Below are 16291 nucleotides of genomic sequence, written 5' to 3'. Positions count from 1 at the left end.
TTCGTTCAAATGTTGACCGTTGACATATAGAGAAGAATTTTAATTCTATTTTAGTAATTAAAGTCTGTATAGTAATATCGTTTTTCAATCAATATAGTACTCCTTTGAAATTACAGTTTACCTTAGACGATCTTAAATAACATGTAACTGTGTTGTGATATTTTCTTAGTCTAATTTATAACCTCACAAATTTTGTGACAAACCCTATATCATGGAACCTAAAAGTGAGATTTTCTCTCAGAGACTGGTAGTCGCAGTTTTGTGGAACATCGGATTACAATCATTACTTGCTATGCTGTTAATCTTAATTATAGAAACTGATTTAATTCACCCGATAACATGGTTCTCAAGAGCTTTTTCTGAAGTGATTGGCTGGCGAATGGGACTTAACATTGTGCTTCTTGGACTTGTTTCATTTTTTCAAGCGTATATCTACGGCAGTTATTACATGATACCCTTACCGAAGTATTTCACTCGGTTTTCTATGTTTTTGAATATATTTTCATTACAAAATGTTACTTTTAGTATACTGTATGCCTTGAGTGGGTATTTTGCAATGAGCTTGTATTCTTCATTAGCAAAAAGTAATTTTAACACACTTAAAAAGAAATGTGATCATTATGATGGGCAATGTCTTATAGAACAAAGTTTATATCTACAATTTGGTGGTATGTGGATAGGAATATACTATTTTTTAAATTCACATATATTTCACCCCACAATTCCTCTGTTTTCACATGTTTACCAAGATAAATTTCAACAGATTAAGCTGGCGATTAGCAATATATTAACTTCAGGATTTAAGAATTCTGTTATGCCTGTTGCTTATTATTGCCTCTTTTATATTTTGTGGGGCAATAAACTAAGATCTGTAGTATCTGATGTCTACAGTCTTTACCTTGAAGATCCACCACTAGATAATACATTTAATCTAAGCAAATCAGGCATTTGGATTGGCCTGTGGTTTTACACAAGCTTGTTTTTTATTTCTGTGTATATTATGAAAACTGTTTTTAATATTGTCCTTACGGAGCCAATGAAATTCCCCATTGAGTCTGATAGTGGCCTGACATTACATAATGCTTTAGCCCAGAAATCACAGTTTAATGGTTACTTGGGTGCTCAAGATTTAAGAATGATGTCCATGTGTGATCCTGCACGAAGATTGCAAATCTTCACACTTTCTTTGCCTGGTGGTCACCCACGTAACTGGAATAACTTGCTGGTGAAGTGTTTGGATATAATAAATGAGTTTACAAAAGAAATAGAATGCCTGAATGGTGACAGTAAACCAGTAGATATTGATAATACTGGCCAAAGAACACAGCTCAGTTTTAGCCCTAAATCTGCTTTGTATACAAATAACTTGAGGAATATGGCGCAGTCACCTCAACTTTTGGAAATGAAAGATCATAATAAAAACACAGTCAATGATACTTTTGTTAATTCTGTGAAGGAAGAGTGCAATACAATGCTCCATAAACTATGTCAAAAACCTGGCATAAATTACTTTTTTGGTGAACTTAGCGATACCAAATTGAAATATTTACTGTTGCAAGCACAACCAGTTATGTGGACCTGTGAAGGTTTGGCTGTTATAGTAGCAGCATCATTGACAGAGGATAAATATGGAGTAGTGCAGAATGATCTACCTACAATTATGACTAAGTTGATAAATCTCAAACTAAGTTTAGATAAACTGATGAAACCTGGACTTATACCCAGGAAGCACATTCTCAATGATGCAATTGCAATTAAAATTCGAACTGCACTGATCTCAACAGTAAAGAGAAGCATTTATAAAATAGTTATTACCTTTTCCAAGTACATACATGAAATTCCTCTAGATCCTGATGTTCAAATTGCCATACAACCTTTTTTATTATGTAAAGAAGCATGATTGTGATAATAATTTAATACTTATTTGGTTTATAATTGGCTTTAATTTATTTGTAATAAAAAACAAAATACTAAAACATTACTTTTATTAAATTTGTCAATTACCACAAACAATGAATAAAATCTATAAATTGAAATTATCACATTTTTGGCTAGACACTACGAGAAATATATTTCTCTTTGTGTTTTTATTAATAAATTAACATTCATTTTTATAGATAACGTTTTACCTTACACTATATGTGGACATGTTATGTTCATCATAATAATGACAATTAATAATAGTTATAGTGCAAACTGGTGGAACTATCTAAGGTCGAGAAGTAGCTACAAGAACTATCAACACTACAATTTTTGATCTTTTTAATTATGGATGGCTACATGTTAATACATTGATTACTATTACAATATGTTTAGTAATTTTTAATCCTTAAAAGTATCAGGAATAGAAGTAGTATATTTTTAGCTAGGATTATAATAATGCAATACCAGTAGGTATGATCTATTTTATTAATAGTTCCATCCACAGCTAAATTGGCTGTTGTCAAAGTGGAATTACATTTGTAGTTTTAAAGTAGAGTGTCTTCATCGCGAAGATCGCTGCCCAGTAAGGAGCGTTGGCTGGCAGCTCCAAGCAGCGCGGTCCGTTCCGCCGAGGATGTTGCTGAGTCGCAGCTTAGAGATGCTGCATACAAATTATATAACTTACTGTTTAACATATTTTGCTTGCCATCTCTAACAGAGCTACTGTCACAGATTTAAATTTCATTCAATTTAAGTAAACTAATAATCATTACAGATAAAGGGCAGGTATAAGTGTTTCTATATTGTCAAAAATTGTTTAATAGTGAATGAAATACTAAAGGTTAGGTTCATGAAATAGCTTAATGTCCCAATACATATTTTTTAAGGAAACATACATATCTTGAGAACAAGAATATAAAATATTGTTCAGCATTAATTTAAATGTGGCAATTTAAAGTAGATAGTGATAACAATATGGAAAGACATTTGTATTTTACAAATCCTTTGCTATTTTAATATTAAAGATATTTATTGAACCTACATGAAAACACAACCATGACTCATTTGTAAAAACAATATTTTGAAATTAATTTGTTTCTAATAAAAATTTTTGCACATATTACTAAAAATAAGAATACAATTATTAGAGTCCGAAATATATCTAGAAAGGCAAGTGAAGAAAATAGAAGAAGCAAGCCAAGTGTTAGTGAGTGAAAGGAGGCATATTAGGGCCATTTTAGAGCGTAATAAACAGTCAAAAGCGTGTCAAAATAGAAAATAGGTTTACCGTGTTTTATTTAAGTTAAACGGCCTACACATGACGTAAATATCGAAGCAGTATTGGTGTGAAACCTCGGCGGGGACACTGAGAATTCGACCATAACTTCACTACAGCAGCGATTTAGGATGCGTTGCTCGAAATTTGCTTTAATTTTAGTGTCGTGTGTAGGCCGTATCAAACGTCGTAAGACGGGATAAATAATCTCTACCGATTGTAAGTGGTAATCATCGCTATATACATAGAGTAAGCAACTTGTGAGGGAAATGGTGCCTTACATGAGTTGCTATTCAGAGAACTAAGGTTTCATGTCTGCGCTTATTGTAATTTCAATACCGTGTATAGCCTTTCAGCAAAACATACACATAAATGAAAGAAATATATAATACTTGTAGTCTAGAATGGACGAGATAGAGGTACCCACGCAGACTGTACAAAGTCTACATCTGGAAAAAAGGACTAAGATGACTTTAAAAAATTACTTGACTATGGAATCGTTCTTCCAATTGAAATTAAAACATAAAATCTACACTAACTGTGTAGTATATTTAAACACTAAATGGATACGTCAATATTGGCACGCGACGGGCGGCACATTGCACTCCAAATTGAGCCCTAAACGGCAGGTAGTAGAGCAGAGTAGAGTCGGGTAGAGAGGGTAGTCGGTAGTGTTATAATGTGCGGTACATACGAAGGCGTGTTTACCGTCGGGGCTGGCGTGCGGCGTGGCGCTGCCGCTGCGGGCCTCCGGGGACGCGAGCGCAGCCCCCGCGGCCCCCGCGCCCGCCCGCGACCGCAGCGACCCGCCCGGGGACTCCGTCATCGACGCCTGCAAGCTGTAGCTCTCCCTGCACACCGCAAAACACGCACTCTCTTTTTATTTATACCACAATATTACGATGTCATCCAAACTAAGAATAAATATTTATTTCAATAGGTTAATAATGCTATGTTATTAGGTTTACTATTTATTAGGTTCCCAATTAATTGACATTCAGAAAATAACTACATAAGAGGATTATTCCTTTTTTTAATGTGGATAAATATATATTAATTTATACTCAATTTTTTTTTGTTTAATATTACTTTCAACATTTGATATTGATTTGATACGATTATAAATGTTAAAAAATAGTATTTGTTTGGCTTCTCAATAGACGATATTCTAATGAGTATTATTTTATACAAGTAATGAAAGTTAAATTATTTAATGATCCACACAAACCCAAGTTACATAAACCACAAATTAACTCGAATTCTCAATAAACGAATAGCCAAGACAGGTGAAAGCAATCCAAACCGAATCGAATATAATTGTAAGATAGAACACATACAAAATTAGTTCCTCCTTAGAAGAAAATTAGAATTAGATCAATTAGAATAGATTTAAAGATATTTGTGTGGTAATGCTAGCCTGTATCCGGAGGTGGAGGAAGTCTGCGATATTTCGCTGTCGTACGACGTGTCGGTGTGCACGTTGGTCGGTTGCAGTAACGGTTGCGGCCACACGCACACGCGCCGCAGTGGTGTCACGTCTGCACCATCGCCGCCATCCGCCCCGGGTGATGAGCATTCATCCGACTCCAATCGCACATGGGACACCTGTCATCGAAATTTTACATTTTAGATCATAGACAAATGTTTATTTCCTTTAGCGTATAGGTATAGGTAGCGTATATAAAAAAACAAAACAAAGAAATAAAACAGAAATAAGTTAGAATAAGGATAAGATCGGATACTTTTTTAAAATCTCTGACTATATTTTAAAATTTAAGTTTGTTTTAGAAACCCGCCCAAAAGGCTGGCAATCTATATACCCGGAGGTTTTTGCCTCTAGTCATTACGGGAGTAAAGGGCTCTCCCGAGGCCCCAACCTACCACCAGAAGACCAGTGCCATTAATGTATAGGTATAACCATTTAATTATAGAATTAAAAACAGACACTATAAAGATCTAGAAAACTATTGTTATCTCTGTAGTTTAAGCCGGAGCAAAGAAAGTCTTCTTAGCATTCGGCTCCAGAGAAATGTCATTATATATTCATTTACTTTATATATAAAGGAGGATGTATTAAAGTATAGTTACATCTAGAAAGTGGTATTCAAAATATAATAAATACAAAATGTATAGAGAACATTATCAATTTAAGTACTTAAGCTGTGAGATATAGTTTAAAAGCTTACAACTATTACAATTTCCTTGAATAAGCTTTGATAACTAATGTGTTCAACATACATCGGGCTTGGCATGTCTACTGCGGCGGAATTTGAATGTTTTCTTAGAAGGTCCCTGGGCGCGTTGCAGTCGCGGTCGTTCGCTGACGTCGGGACTGTCAGTGGGAGTGGCTGTCGCTTCCGCTTCCGCCTCCGCTTCTGCGCGCACCGCAACGCTCGCTTCACCCGACAGTGGGGACAACGGGCTTATTGATGTCTCACCTGTTCATATATAAATTAATGTGTCTGGAGTTTCCAACCCCAGTAATTATAGAACAGTTTAACGGTAACTGTCCGTCTGAATGTGTGTGTGTGTGTGTGTGTGTGTGTACTACAGGGAGACAGCGACTTAATATTTATTATAGGAAAACAAGGCTTACATTTTAACACTAATTCTCAATATATTAATACAAATGAAGGTCGTTCACAAAATATGTTAATAGTTATGAAATTCGACATCAATGCATATAAAGGCAAGTGAACAGGTCAAAGTATTATTTAAATTTACTACTTACTTAATGTAATACTAATTACTACGTACTTAATCTATATTAATAGCTTTATATAGGATATTAAAATTGTTATTGTGAATTGTTTTGTCTTTATAATTTCACTACACAAAGGTAACATAGAGAAGAAGATTATAGTCAAGGTTTTTTTTAATTGATAATTTGTTTAAAATTCTCAATATGATATATTCAGTTACCTGTAGTAAATTTGAATTCGACTGATGGTACGAAGCGTAATCTTGCTTGATTATTTCCGTAAGACGGCGTACCAACTAGTGGTCTGTCACTACCATAATTATTAGACCCTGTGATTAGAATGAATCCAATTAATTATTATTCAAGAAATATAATAAAGTGTGACAATATATATAGTAGAAATATTAGTATAATTTTTGTACTTCTAATAGTCGATATCACATGACTCAATTTATACGAAATTGAAATTTCGACTGTGTTTATTAATTAAAAAAATGTTATTTTTGTAATACCAGGTAGTTTCAGATTAGCTAGTTTTCATAAAAAGTATTAGCAAAGACATGCAATAGTTACATAACATTATTACCTATGTGAGAATTGTTGACATTACTGGTATCACTGAGTCGACCACTGCCGCTATTGATGGCCACCTCGAATGTGGGCATGTGCTGACTTGTAGTAGAACTGCTAGATAGGGATTCTGCGAGAAAAGTAAATGTTATCATCTATTGCATTGGCTACATCTCATACTTTTACTTAAACGGCATTTTTACTAGAGTAGTTTTCTCTACAGCTTTGCTGCTTATTACTGCATGTCGGAATACTGCTCTTCTCTAATCACTACAACTGATTTAATCATTTTAGGTACTTAACCTGTCATTGTGTATTTAATATTATGACTTTAATGTATTAGTGCTAATTGCTAGTTTGTACCCTATTCCCACATTTCAACTTAAGAATTTAAGTTACAATAATTATCAACATGCAAGTTTCTTGCTCGTTTTTCTTGTGATGAGACAGTTTTCCGAATGAGTGACAGATTAAAAAAACGTGATGATTGTTTAAAAGTGCTTCAATGTAAGTTTATTTCAATAAATTAAATTCTATTCTATCCTTTACTGCTCGTTCTTCAGGAGATAAGACAGGTTTCCGAATGAGCGGCAGATTAAATGAAATAGTGTGTTCAGCCAAAACTGCTTAAACTGAAGTATTATTAGAATAACGAATTTTCAATTCTATTCTGTGAAAGCATGTGACCTCTCTGTGCGGAGAGCGGCGCGGACGGGTGGTCGGGCGTGCGAGGCAGGGCTCCGCCGCGCCCCACCAGCATGGAGATGAGCGAGGGTCGGTGCTGCTGGTGCTTCTCCTGCATGGCCGCCGACCGTCCGAACACCTCCGACGCTCGCTTGCCGCCGCCGCCACCGGCCGCCTGGCCCAGGCTCTCGGCTATTTGTTCTGTGTAATCACAATGATTTAGACTTTGTCTCAATACGTTACAGAAAAGACGATATTTTTTGCAGACAACGATTAACACTAAGTAAGAAACATTACTATCAAAGGACTAAGGATATTAGGGCTGTAACGAGAAGATATGCTGTAAGATGATATATGATAGCATGTACTTACCGAACTTATACTGGTCATGAGTATCGCGCATGGTGCGTAGCTCCCGCGCTAGTTCGGCGAGCAGTGCGCCGCGGGCTCGAGCCGCCGGCAGCTTCAATCCACGCACGCGTTCCCGCACCACGAACTGCATGTGTCGTTCGTTGTCGCCAATCGGCGGCTGCGACAGCTGTACGTACAAACAGGTATTCACAAACTGAGTAGATGATGGACCGCGGTAACGCTGACGATTTCTCTGCAAATATTTGATAACGCTCGTGTATTAATGTGGGTCGGTAATAATCTATTCTATCACAGCATTGGATCGGCTCGAGGATATCTGTTTTAGAAAAAAATCCAGCTCCTTTTAGGAACATCTAAATCGTCCTTCGAGCCGGTTTTGTTACACTGCACGTTTAACTGTATAATATAATAAATAATTTTAAGCGTCATGCGGCAGGTGACGTTACCTTGTGCACGATGAAGGGCTGCAACAGGATGTAGAGCGGCGTGCGGTAGGTGACGACGTGCTCGAGGAAGTCCCACAGGTGGTGTGCTGCCTCGTTGCGGCGGCCGAGGTCGCGCATGGCGCGGGCGATGCGGCCCCACTCACAGCACAGCTCGCTCGTGAAGCACGCGCACAGCACCTTCAAAGCTACATAACCGGTAGGGTTGTTACTGTTTTAAATAACAGATTTATACTATAAACTAAACAAACTCATAAGCAACCAACGCACCCAACACCTATTTCCGATTGATCCCTCGTCCAATTTAAATCTCGACTCAAGCCGCTCTATCTGACACGCCTTTAGTATAAGGGCACGCCCTTACCCTAAAGGGTACGCGTCAGACAGGGGTTAACCAGTCCATAAGTCCTTCCGCAGGTTTGGAGTGCTATCTGCATTCGCCCACTACAGTTCGGTGTAGTTGTAGGCCAGCGGCGGCCAACAGCATTAGAGAAGATGGAAAAAAGACCTATATTCATGAATAGTTTGTCCTTCGTATTTTGTTATTTCTTATATTCATTGTTATGCATTCGTAATGTGTGATATTGTTAGATATTGCACGCCAGCAAATTGTCAAGTAGCAGCAATAATGTAAGGTGTTGTTGCCCTGAATAAATAAATGAAAATAAACGGTTACTATAGCCTGTGGACATTTGAACCACTAAAGTTATCACGTATGCGTTGCCGCATCTTAAGATTAATGTGCTGTGCTTGATCTCAAATATTTATTTTATGCTTAGTGAATATGTAATTACCAAGGAAGGCGATCCTGTAGGTGTGGTTTGAGAGGCGCGAGGTGTTTCTGATGTCCCGGCTGCCGGTGAAGGTGAGCGAGTTAGCGCGGGCATCGGCCGCGTTAAGCTTCGCGTTAACAGCTGCCAATTGAGCAGCCGGCGCCGGCGGACACAACGCACTCAGTACCACCGACACCAAGTACGACACGTCCGACTGACGCAGCGGTGGAACGTCTGCGTACAAGGACATCGACTTAAACACGTCATTAGCTGCCTTTACATATACACATACATCTACTTAAACAAGCAGTCATTCGTGCTTTCGTCAAATGTTTTAGCTTTTAGCTTTTAAGTTGTATAGTATATAAGATAGATAGCATCTAAGAATACTGTAATGCTGAATAAATGTCTTTATTATTATTACAATAAATGTGTCAAAAAATAATTTGTAGTTTATTATTTAAACAGCGTTTTCTATCCTTATATTACTCATATATTAGGCACAGCCATACAATATTCATAACATGATTTATATTACAGTCTTAAACTTACCTTTTCTACCGCTGCCAACTCGTAAACAAAGTGGCATAAACAAATTCATTAGCATGTTTTCTGTCTTTTCTGCGGTTGGGAATATTGCGCTGCCTCCGCACATCTGTTCCAATGAATAACTATCCTGCAATCGATTTTGAAGACCTTTGTAGTTTTAAAATAAATTAATAAATATTATGTTAGTACAAACTGAAGAAAGTAAGATTTTCGCACATTACCATGCAATGTGTAGAAACCTTTAAATTAGTAGGAATAATTTAAATTACCCCTGTGTTAATAACTTGTAAAGCGATGAGTCTAACGACAGTGCTGCAGAAGTGCGGTGGAGGCGGTTGGGACATCAAAGCTGCTGTAGCGGATGATAGATTTTCACCACTGTTGTTCTCCGATACAATCAGCGCCTGGCAGTATAAAGTATTTTTTTATATACTTTTTTTGTACATATTAATAAACTTAGGCACTAAAAATTTCACTTTTATCACACAATATGCATACTTGTACTGTATTGAGAAGTGTTTTGACTTGCTGCCAGTGCATAATGTAGGGACACCTTATCATTGTTTCATATACACCTTTCAACAATACTGCTGCTGAATCCCAATCCGTATTTCTCTGAAAATGAAGCAGAGTATCTTGTTTTAAAATGGATGACATACTTTAAAGAGGCAGTCAGTAGGAGTATTCAGTAGTGTGTCCTTATTCGTGTGCATGCGTGTGTGCGTGCGAGCAAGCGTGCGTTAGTGTGTGTTTGTTTATGACGTCAGAAATTAATGGAGTCATAATATACTATGTATAAAATATAAACAAATTTAGTCACCCTTATGCTAGGCTTCTTAGCTATCTTCAAAAAGACTTTGTCCAATCTGCGTAGAATCATTATCAGGGCGGGTCGAAGAGCGTCATCAGCCCAGTCACCGGCGGGCAACACTTGCGTCATATACCGCTGAAGACCTCGGCATCCCATGGATTCCGGGTCATAAGGGGACACTTTTAGTAACGAGTGTGCGATCTCCGCCAAACGCTAGATGAAAACATAAAAAAAATGTGTATCTACTATTACATACTAAATGGTGAAGTATTTACTATATCTTCAAAAAATTGAAAATGTTTCTTTCTGGTAGTGGCAAAATAGACCAGAACTAGAAATATTCCTTACTAGCAGAACCAGCTACTTCGTACCCATACGTGGCTTTATGTTTGTTAAGCGATTGGATTATAACAAACACTAAGGATTATGTGAAACTTAACATAATAGATTATAGAAAACTACACCAAAATGGGTTAAGGCCACTTCAGAGATTACCGAGCACAGACACATAGACTAAAATTCTAACAATCATTGTTTTGGTAATGCCCTCCAATAATATTTTCTCTCATATATCATCCAAGTGCAAATCAGCCACAGGGCGATCAGCCACATTTTAATTATAGGTATCTATAGACCCTACCTACTACGGTCTCAGTGGTTTAGTGGTGTAACACACCACCATACCTCCGATGGTCACGGGTTCGATTCCTCGAACGGTATAAAGAATTGATTCTTGAGAATGACTGTTTATTTGTTGGTGCCGGCTTAGAAAAGAAATCCCACCGCATGTGACTTGCAATCCAACAGTTCGACTGGCTTGCCCTCGCTGCCTCCGCTGCCTTTGGACCCGTTGAGATCGAGCAGGCGAGCGGTGGCGCGGCCGATGAACTCGCCCACCAGCGACAGAAGCACATCGCGCGGACGACGGTACTCCGCGCGTACCAGCTGTATGGTAATTATTTTTAAGCTGTTACTATATTATCCCTGTGGTAACTGAATAAAGATATACTTTATTGTTCAAAAAGTAATACTACAGTACTGTACATAGTACCATTATATTTGCACTTGCTGAATGTAGAAGACAAGATTTGGTAATAGAGACACGAAAATTATGATGTAGTAAGTTATTTTAGAAGTTGTTTATACCTCACACATTTCTAAAATGCAAATAACTATTTGCAACTTTAAAATTAATACGATTTAAACTTTGTAATGATTACTCCACAATAAATGTAGGTATATAAAAAATCAAATCACTAAGGTGATATTCATATCATCGCACTTAATCTCGCATTTGAGCCGATGTGTGAATAGAGCGGAGACTGCTAAAGTAGCCAGTATAAGTCCACCCAGAAGCGCAAAAGCGTCCCGGTATCTTCACAAGTTATATTTATAGAAGTATATTTTATATTACATATTAAGTGTCCCTACAGTCAGGACCAGATACAGAGAGAACACTTTCGTTTTACGAGCATAAATCTTTTAACCAAGTACCACATGATATTGACCTGTTTTGTTCCAGCACTGCCTCAGTTAGGAAACTCATATGTAACAAATTCTTTAACGGTACATAGCCGTACTTTATTTGTGTATTCTGTGGATACATCGCTACTTGTGGGTATGTTGGTCTATTTATGTACTTGTACTGTATAACTACAACTGAAACACTGTCACGTGATTACTTCAATATGTTAAAATTGGCTAATGAAAAATTTAATCTGGTAATACTATTGGCGAAGATTATTAATTGGCATAGGACAATTCTATATGACAAGTAACATGTAAAATTACACCGTTAATCTTCCTAAATAAATAAATAAAATAAATAAATAAAAATAAAATATTTTCATTTTCGTAAAGGTATACCTCTGAATCTTCAGCGCCAGTATACTCTGGGACAGGGATTTTGTTGTCGAACTTCGAGTGCGATTCCTCGAAGCCAATAATAGTGGCAGCAGTGGAACGCGGTCCGGCTCGTTGCGATGAGCCTTTATGTTCTGGAGAGGTCCTGTAGGGACCATTGTAAGACCTAAAAATAATTAATAGTAAAATTTACAAAATCTAGACCAGATAGTTTGAATACATTAGACAAGTAGTTAAAACTAGTTGTAAACCTACTTACATGAGGAAGAACGAATCACCTGATATTGCATTCATTTAGCGTAAACGAATCTACAAACATATTCGTTTGTCAATTTTGTAAAGTATTTAACTAGCTCCGGTATAATAGGATATTTCATTAATTTACACAAAATCTTAACGGATTATACACCTAATGTTTCCCAGACATCATTCTGTTGATGAATGATATCCGCATGATGATCTGTTCAGTAGTTTTTAAGATGATCGCCACAATATAGACCGGGGGGTTTTCTTTTAATATAAGTATTATACGAAATTGGATATTGTAAAATACTTACTTCGACAATCCCTCGCAGTTATTTACAAGTGTTTTTATTGCAATGGCTAGTTGTTGAATTATCTCTTTTTCTGTTTTCCCTTCTCTGTTGTATGATGGCAACTGTATCTGTTTCACGTAGCAAGGCAATATTGCTTCCAGGATAATCTGAATGATGAAATAAATAATTCAATTTATTCTAAGCTATAGAGATTCGAGGCTAGGATTTCGTAGTAAGTAGTGCATTTAATAGCGAGCATTGTGGCCTTTGTGTTGTGTGGTAGTGAGTTCAAATCTGGATGAAACAAAAAGGTAAACGAAATACGGATATCAAACCAAAAAAATAATCCGAGCGATGACGATAAGTGCGCCCTCTGGCACATTGAATTCAAAAATAACCCGAGCAAAATGTGGACATGTCACTGTTGAGTTCACCACTACATTGTTGATAATGCCTCTGACTATATTATCTGGGATAACAGTCATGGCGGTATGTTTTATAGTATTATCTTGTTTTTCTTTTTTCTTTACATTGAATAAATTTGTAAAATAGTGACAGGGCAAAAATGGCTAAAGGATTTAGTTTATTTTCATTAAATATAGCTTAACTTTATATGCTAAAGAAAGTTTGGTGCTATTAATACTCACAAGCATTTGATATCCTCTCATACTCTCAGCAGAGTACGACACCACCATTACGCATAAGCTGATGCAATCCAGCACGTTGACCATTTCCTCTTCATCGCGGTAGCAAAAATCAATTGGCTTCAATGGTTTTTCCTCTTTAATTAGTTCAGCAATATGCAGAGGATCCGGGGATGGAGTCTCCAGACTTAGTAAGAGATTAAATAGGCAGCTTGATTGCACCTGGAATTTTAAGCTTTTGAGATAATTCTATTCTAAATATACTATTGCCTATATAAGCTACAAATTCCTTTTTCTTTAAGTTTAAGCGATTATTGAGAAATAATTTATTGACATCTAAATTCTTAATAATAAACTGCTTTGGAATATTATTATATATAAATAAGATATTAGATTAGATCAGCGGCAAAGTATTAGGAATAATTTGTTGCTTTATATCTTTTGACTATGTAGTCAGAAAATAGATACCGTTGAAATTGTACCGTGCTCATTTAGGTATAGATATACTTAAATATACATGTCAATAAAATACATTAATATACTGTATTCAGATAAAAATAATATTCAACACTCACTTTGCTAGCATCTCCATATGTGGATTCTTCATCTGTATCTAGTATGGCAGATACAGATCCAAACATTTGAAGAATAAATGGTTTCCTATTCAATAAGTAAAACTGTTTTACCGCATATTCGATAGTTGTGGTGACCAATTTGTTTGTTTGGAAGTTTGAGTATATTTGGAGTAATGTGGGCATTATAAGTAAGTAGCTGAAATAAGATAATTACACATTAAATCACTACATTTATACCTGTAGTGTTCAATAATAATAATTAGTAGTAGTAGTAGTAGTCGTTTAATAAATGTGTTAAAATGATATGGAACCATATTCTTGGCATATATAGAGGGGAACTTGTCTCACTAATATACTAGTAATAAAATATTAAGAGATGATGAAAATATTAAGACTTTGTATTAGTGAGAGGATATGTCATAACATGTATGCGTATTGTACTTACTTTTTATATAGTGACACGATAATAATGATTATAATAAAAATATAGCAAATTATCTGTCCCAAAATACATACCCATTAGTTGAGAATATGCTCTTAAAGTTAAAGGCAGCATTGACGTATGTAGCGATCACATATCTAAGTATCAATGAATCTTCACTGTGCAACATCAGTGCACCATTCAGAACGTTCAAAAACAAGTGGATATCTCGAGAGGACGTGAAGTTGCCAGCCATAGCTTCGAACATACGAGCTATAAGACGCACCCACCTGAATACATAACATGTTAATCACTTTAGTGATCTTTAATAGAATCTGTTATTAGGGATAACTATTTAAAATTATTTGAATATATATTTTTTTGATGACAATAATATACACGTAGTTAATTGATATAATAACATATTTATAATAATAATAATAATAATCATTGATTTAGCATAGTATAATACAGCACGAAAAATGTAAAAGAGCTTAAAAACTAATATTGCGCTATAAATTGAAAGGGCCACTACTCAGCTGGTGCTGCAGCGTGTGACTGCAGTGCTGATTTTAATTGGAGCCACTATTCAAAACAAAGAAATAGCTATACTGTTTGAAATTTATTGTTCAGAATATATCAAGACTTAAGTAAAACCAATGGCTTAAATGTTTAAAAATGTAGAAATTGGTACTAATTATTCTTGCACAAGTAAGAAGCTCTCTATGCTTATCTTATAAGGAATATAGCATACATATTCATTATGCAAAACTTACATAAATTTGTGTAGAACATCTAGACCCAATAAAAGAGTACCGAGTTCTCCACCACTGTATAACGCTAAATCGACTTCAAGCGCTTTACGTGGAAACGACGGTAGTTTCATAAGTTCATCATGTAAGAATACCACCCTTTGTACCACCTAAAATATAAAATCATAGTGAAAATAGAATAAATGACTACAGTATAATTATTATTATTTAAATTAGTTAATTTGTAATGTATAATTTTTTGAATAATAATTATATTTTTAGCACCTGCGGTCCTATCTCCCAAGACTATGTTTCATCTATGTAGTTTGAGTACTAACGTTATAGATATTTTTAGTAGTAATTTAAGTTAGTCATCTATTTAAATTTATGTAAAATGTTACAATCAAAATTTAAAATATTCTTAACACTTACTTATGAATTTGGTCGTCAAGAGACACGAATTTGACGCCATATAATTAACCATATGTTGTAGCTCATTGCTAATTCGGTTAGAGTTTAGCGCAAGTTTCAAAACAAAACTGATAAATCTCTTAATTGCACAAATCATTACTAATCAGTTCAGAATAGAATGCTAGAAGTACTAGGATCATAATGTCATTCTTTACATGAAAATGCGATTAATTTGTGTATTTGGTTTGTGAAGCATACTTCATATGATCAATTTTACAAACTTAATTTCTATAATTTTGCATTACACATACCATGTCAACGTTTTTGAGGATTGCCCAAGTAAGTAATACTTTGCCGATCTCTACAAATTTCTGTAACAACTCCTGCTTTTGAAGTTTGTGAAAAGCTTCTCCGGGTTCCATATGTACGAGCCCAAGTTGTGGGTATTGCGAACGTTTGAAGAAATAATGATCGCGCACGTAGCTCTGTGGATTATGTATTTGACCTGAATAACATAAAAATAAATAGTATTATAACACAAAATTATTATAATATTAATAATATACAAATACATAATTATTTAACTAAATAAACTTACGCGTTTTAAAATCGACAAGAAAATGTTCGCGGTGTAAATTCTCAGGAATGCTGAAGAAATCCAACGATTCTTTCAGTATCTGAGAGAACACCGTGTCCTCTTGTACTGGAAATTGGGAGGGGATGCTGCCTTCATTATCAGCTGAAACAGGCAGGATCACATGATATTTATGTAACCCTTAATCATTATTATATTCGATATTGTTCATACTGATGTCTGAAACTCACCTGGTCCATGCACAATAATTTTCTTAGCTGCTGGTACATTTGCAGTCAGTAGAATGGAAGCATCACACTGCTCTTTTCTAAGTATTTGTTTTAGATCTTTGAACATAATACCATGGACGCTGTGTACGACCTAAAAATAATAATAGACAGTATAAAAAGTGT

At 35.7% G+C, this 16291-nt stretch overlaps 2 protein-coding genes across 3 annotated transcripts in view; one reads left to right on the top strand and one right to left on the bottom strand.

Annotated features, from left to right (window-relative positions):
- Positions 1-1935, top strand: LOC131847881 (nucleoporin NDC1). The gene has a single exon (XM_059197572.1). It carries the CDS (start codon positions 212-214, stop codon positions 1898-1900), a length of 1689 nt encoding a protein of 562 aa, XP_059053555.1. The 5' UTR covers positions 1-211; the 3' UTR covers positions 1901-1935.
- Positions 1936-2001: 66 nt separating this feature from the next.
- Positions 2002-16291, bottom strand: part of LOC131847916 (protein unc-80 homolog) — a 40762-nt gene continuing 26472 nt past the window's right edge. Inside the window, exons 42-65 of one of the 2 annotated variants that reach the window (XM_059197628.1) lie at positions 16130-16259; positions 15903-16043; positions 15616-15809; positions 14918-15063; positions 14237-14431; positions 13721-13916; positions 13149-13367; positions 12523-12668; positions 11969-12131; positions 10886-11047; positions 10112-10315; positions 9790-9906; positions 9561-9695; positions 9295-9418; positions 8764-8976; positions 7973-8157; positions 7527-7692; positions 7158-7355; positions 6487-6600; positions 6122-6229; positions 5438-5637; positions 4617-4804; positions 3908-4050; positions 2002-2584 (exon numbers count right to left, since the gene is read on the bottom strand). In XM_059197628.1, coding sequence (XP_059053611.1) covers positions 2469-2584; positions 3908-4050; positions 4617-4804; positions 5438-5637; positions 6122-6229; positions 6487-6600; positions 7158-7355; positions 7527-7692; positions 7973-8157; positions 8764-8976; positions 9295-9418; positions 9561-9695; positions 9790-9906; positions 10112-10315; positions 10886-11047; positions 11969-12131; positions 12523-12668; positions 13149-13367; positions 13721-13916; positions 14237-14431; positions 14918-15063; positions 15616-15809; positions 15903-16043; positions 16130-16259 — 3903 coding nt within the window. In that variant the 3' untranslated portion in view covers positions 2002-2468. The remainder of the gene's footprint in view (positions 2585-3907; positions 4051-4616; positions 4805-5437; positions 5638-6121; positions 6230-6486; positions 6601-7157; positions 7356-7526; positions 7693-7972; positions 8158-8763; positions 8977-9294; positions 9419-9560; positions 9696-9789; positions 9907-10111; positions 10316-10885; positions 11048-11968; positions 12132-12522; positions 12669-13148; positions 13368-13720; positions 13917-14236; positions 14432-14917; positions 15064-15615; positions 15810-15902; positions 16044-16129; positions 16260-16291) is intronic. The other variant, XM_059197627.1, reaches the window with a different exon arrangement.

This window comes from Achroia grisella, unplaced genomic scaffold, assembly GCF_030625045.1.
Source record: "Achroia grisella isolate CSIRO2021 unplaced genomic scaffold, CSIRO_AGI_Agris_v1 utg544, whole genome shotgun sequence".
NCBI lineage: Eukaryota > Metazoa > Arthropoda > Insecta > Lepidoptera > Pyralidae > Achroia > Achroia grisella.
This window is presented reverse-complemented; position numbering and strand designations above follow the sequence as displayed.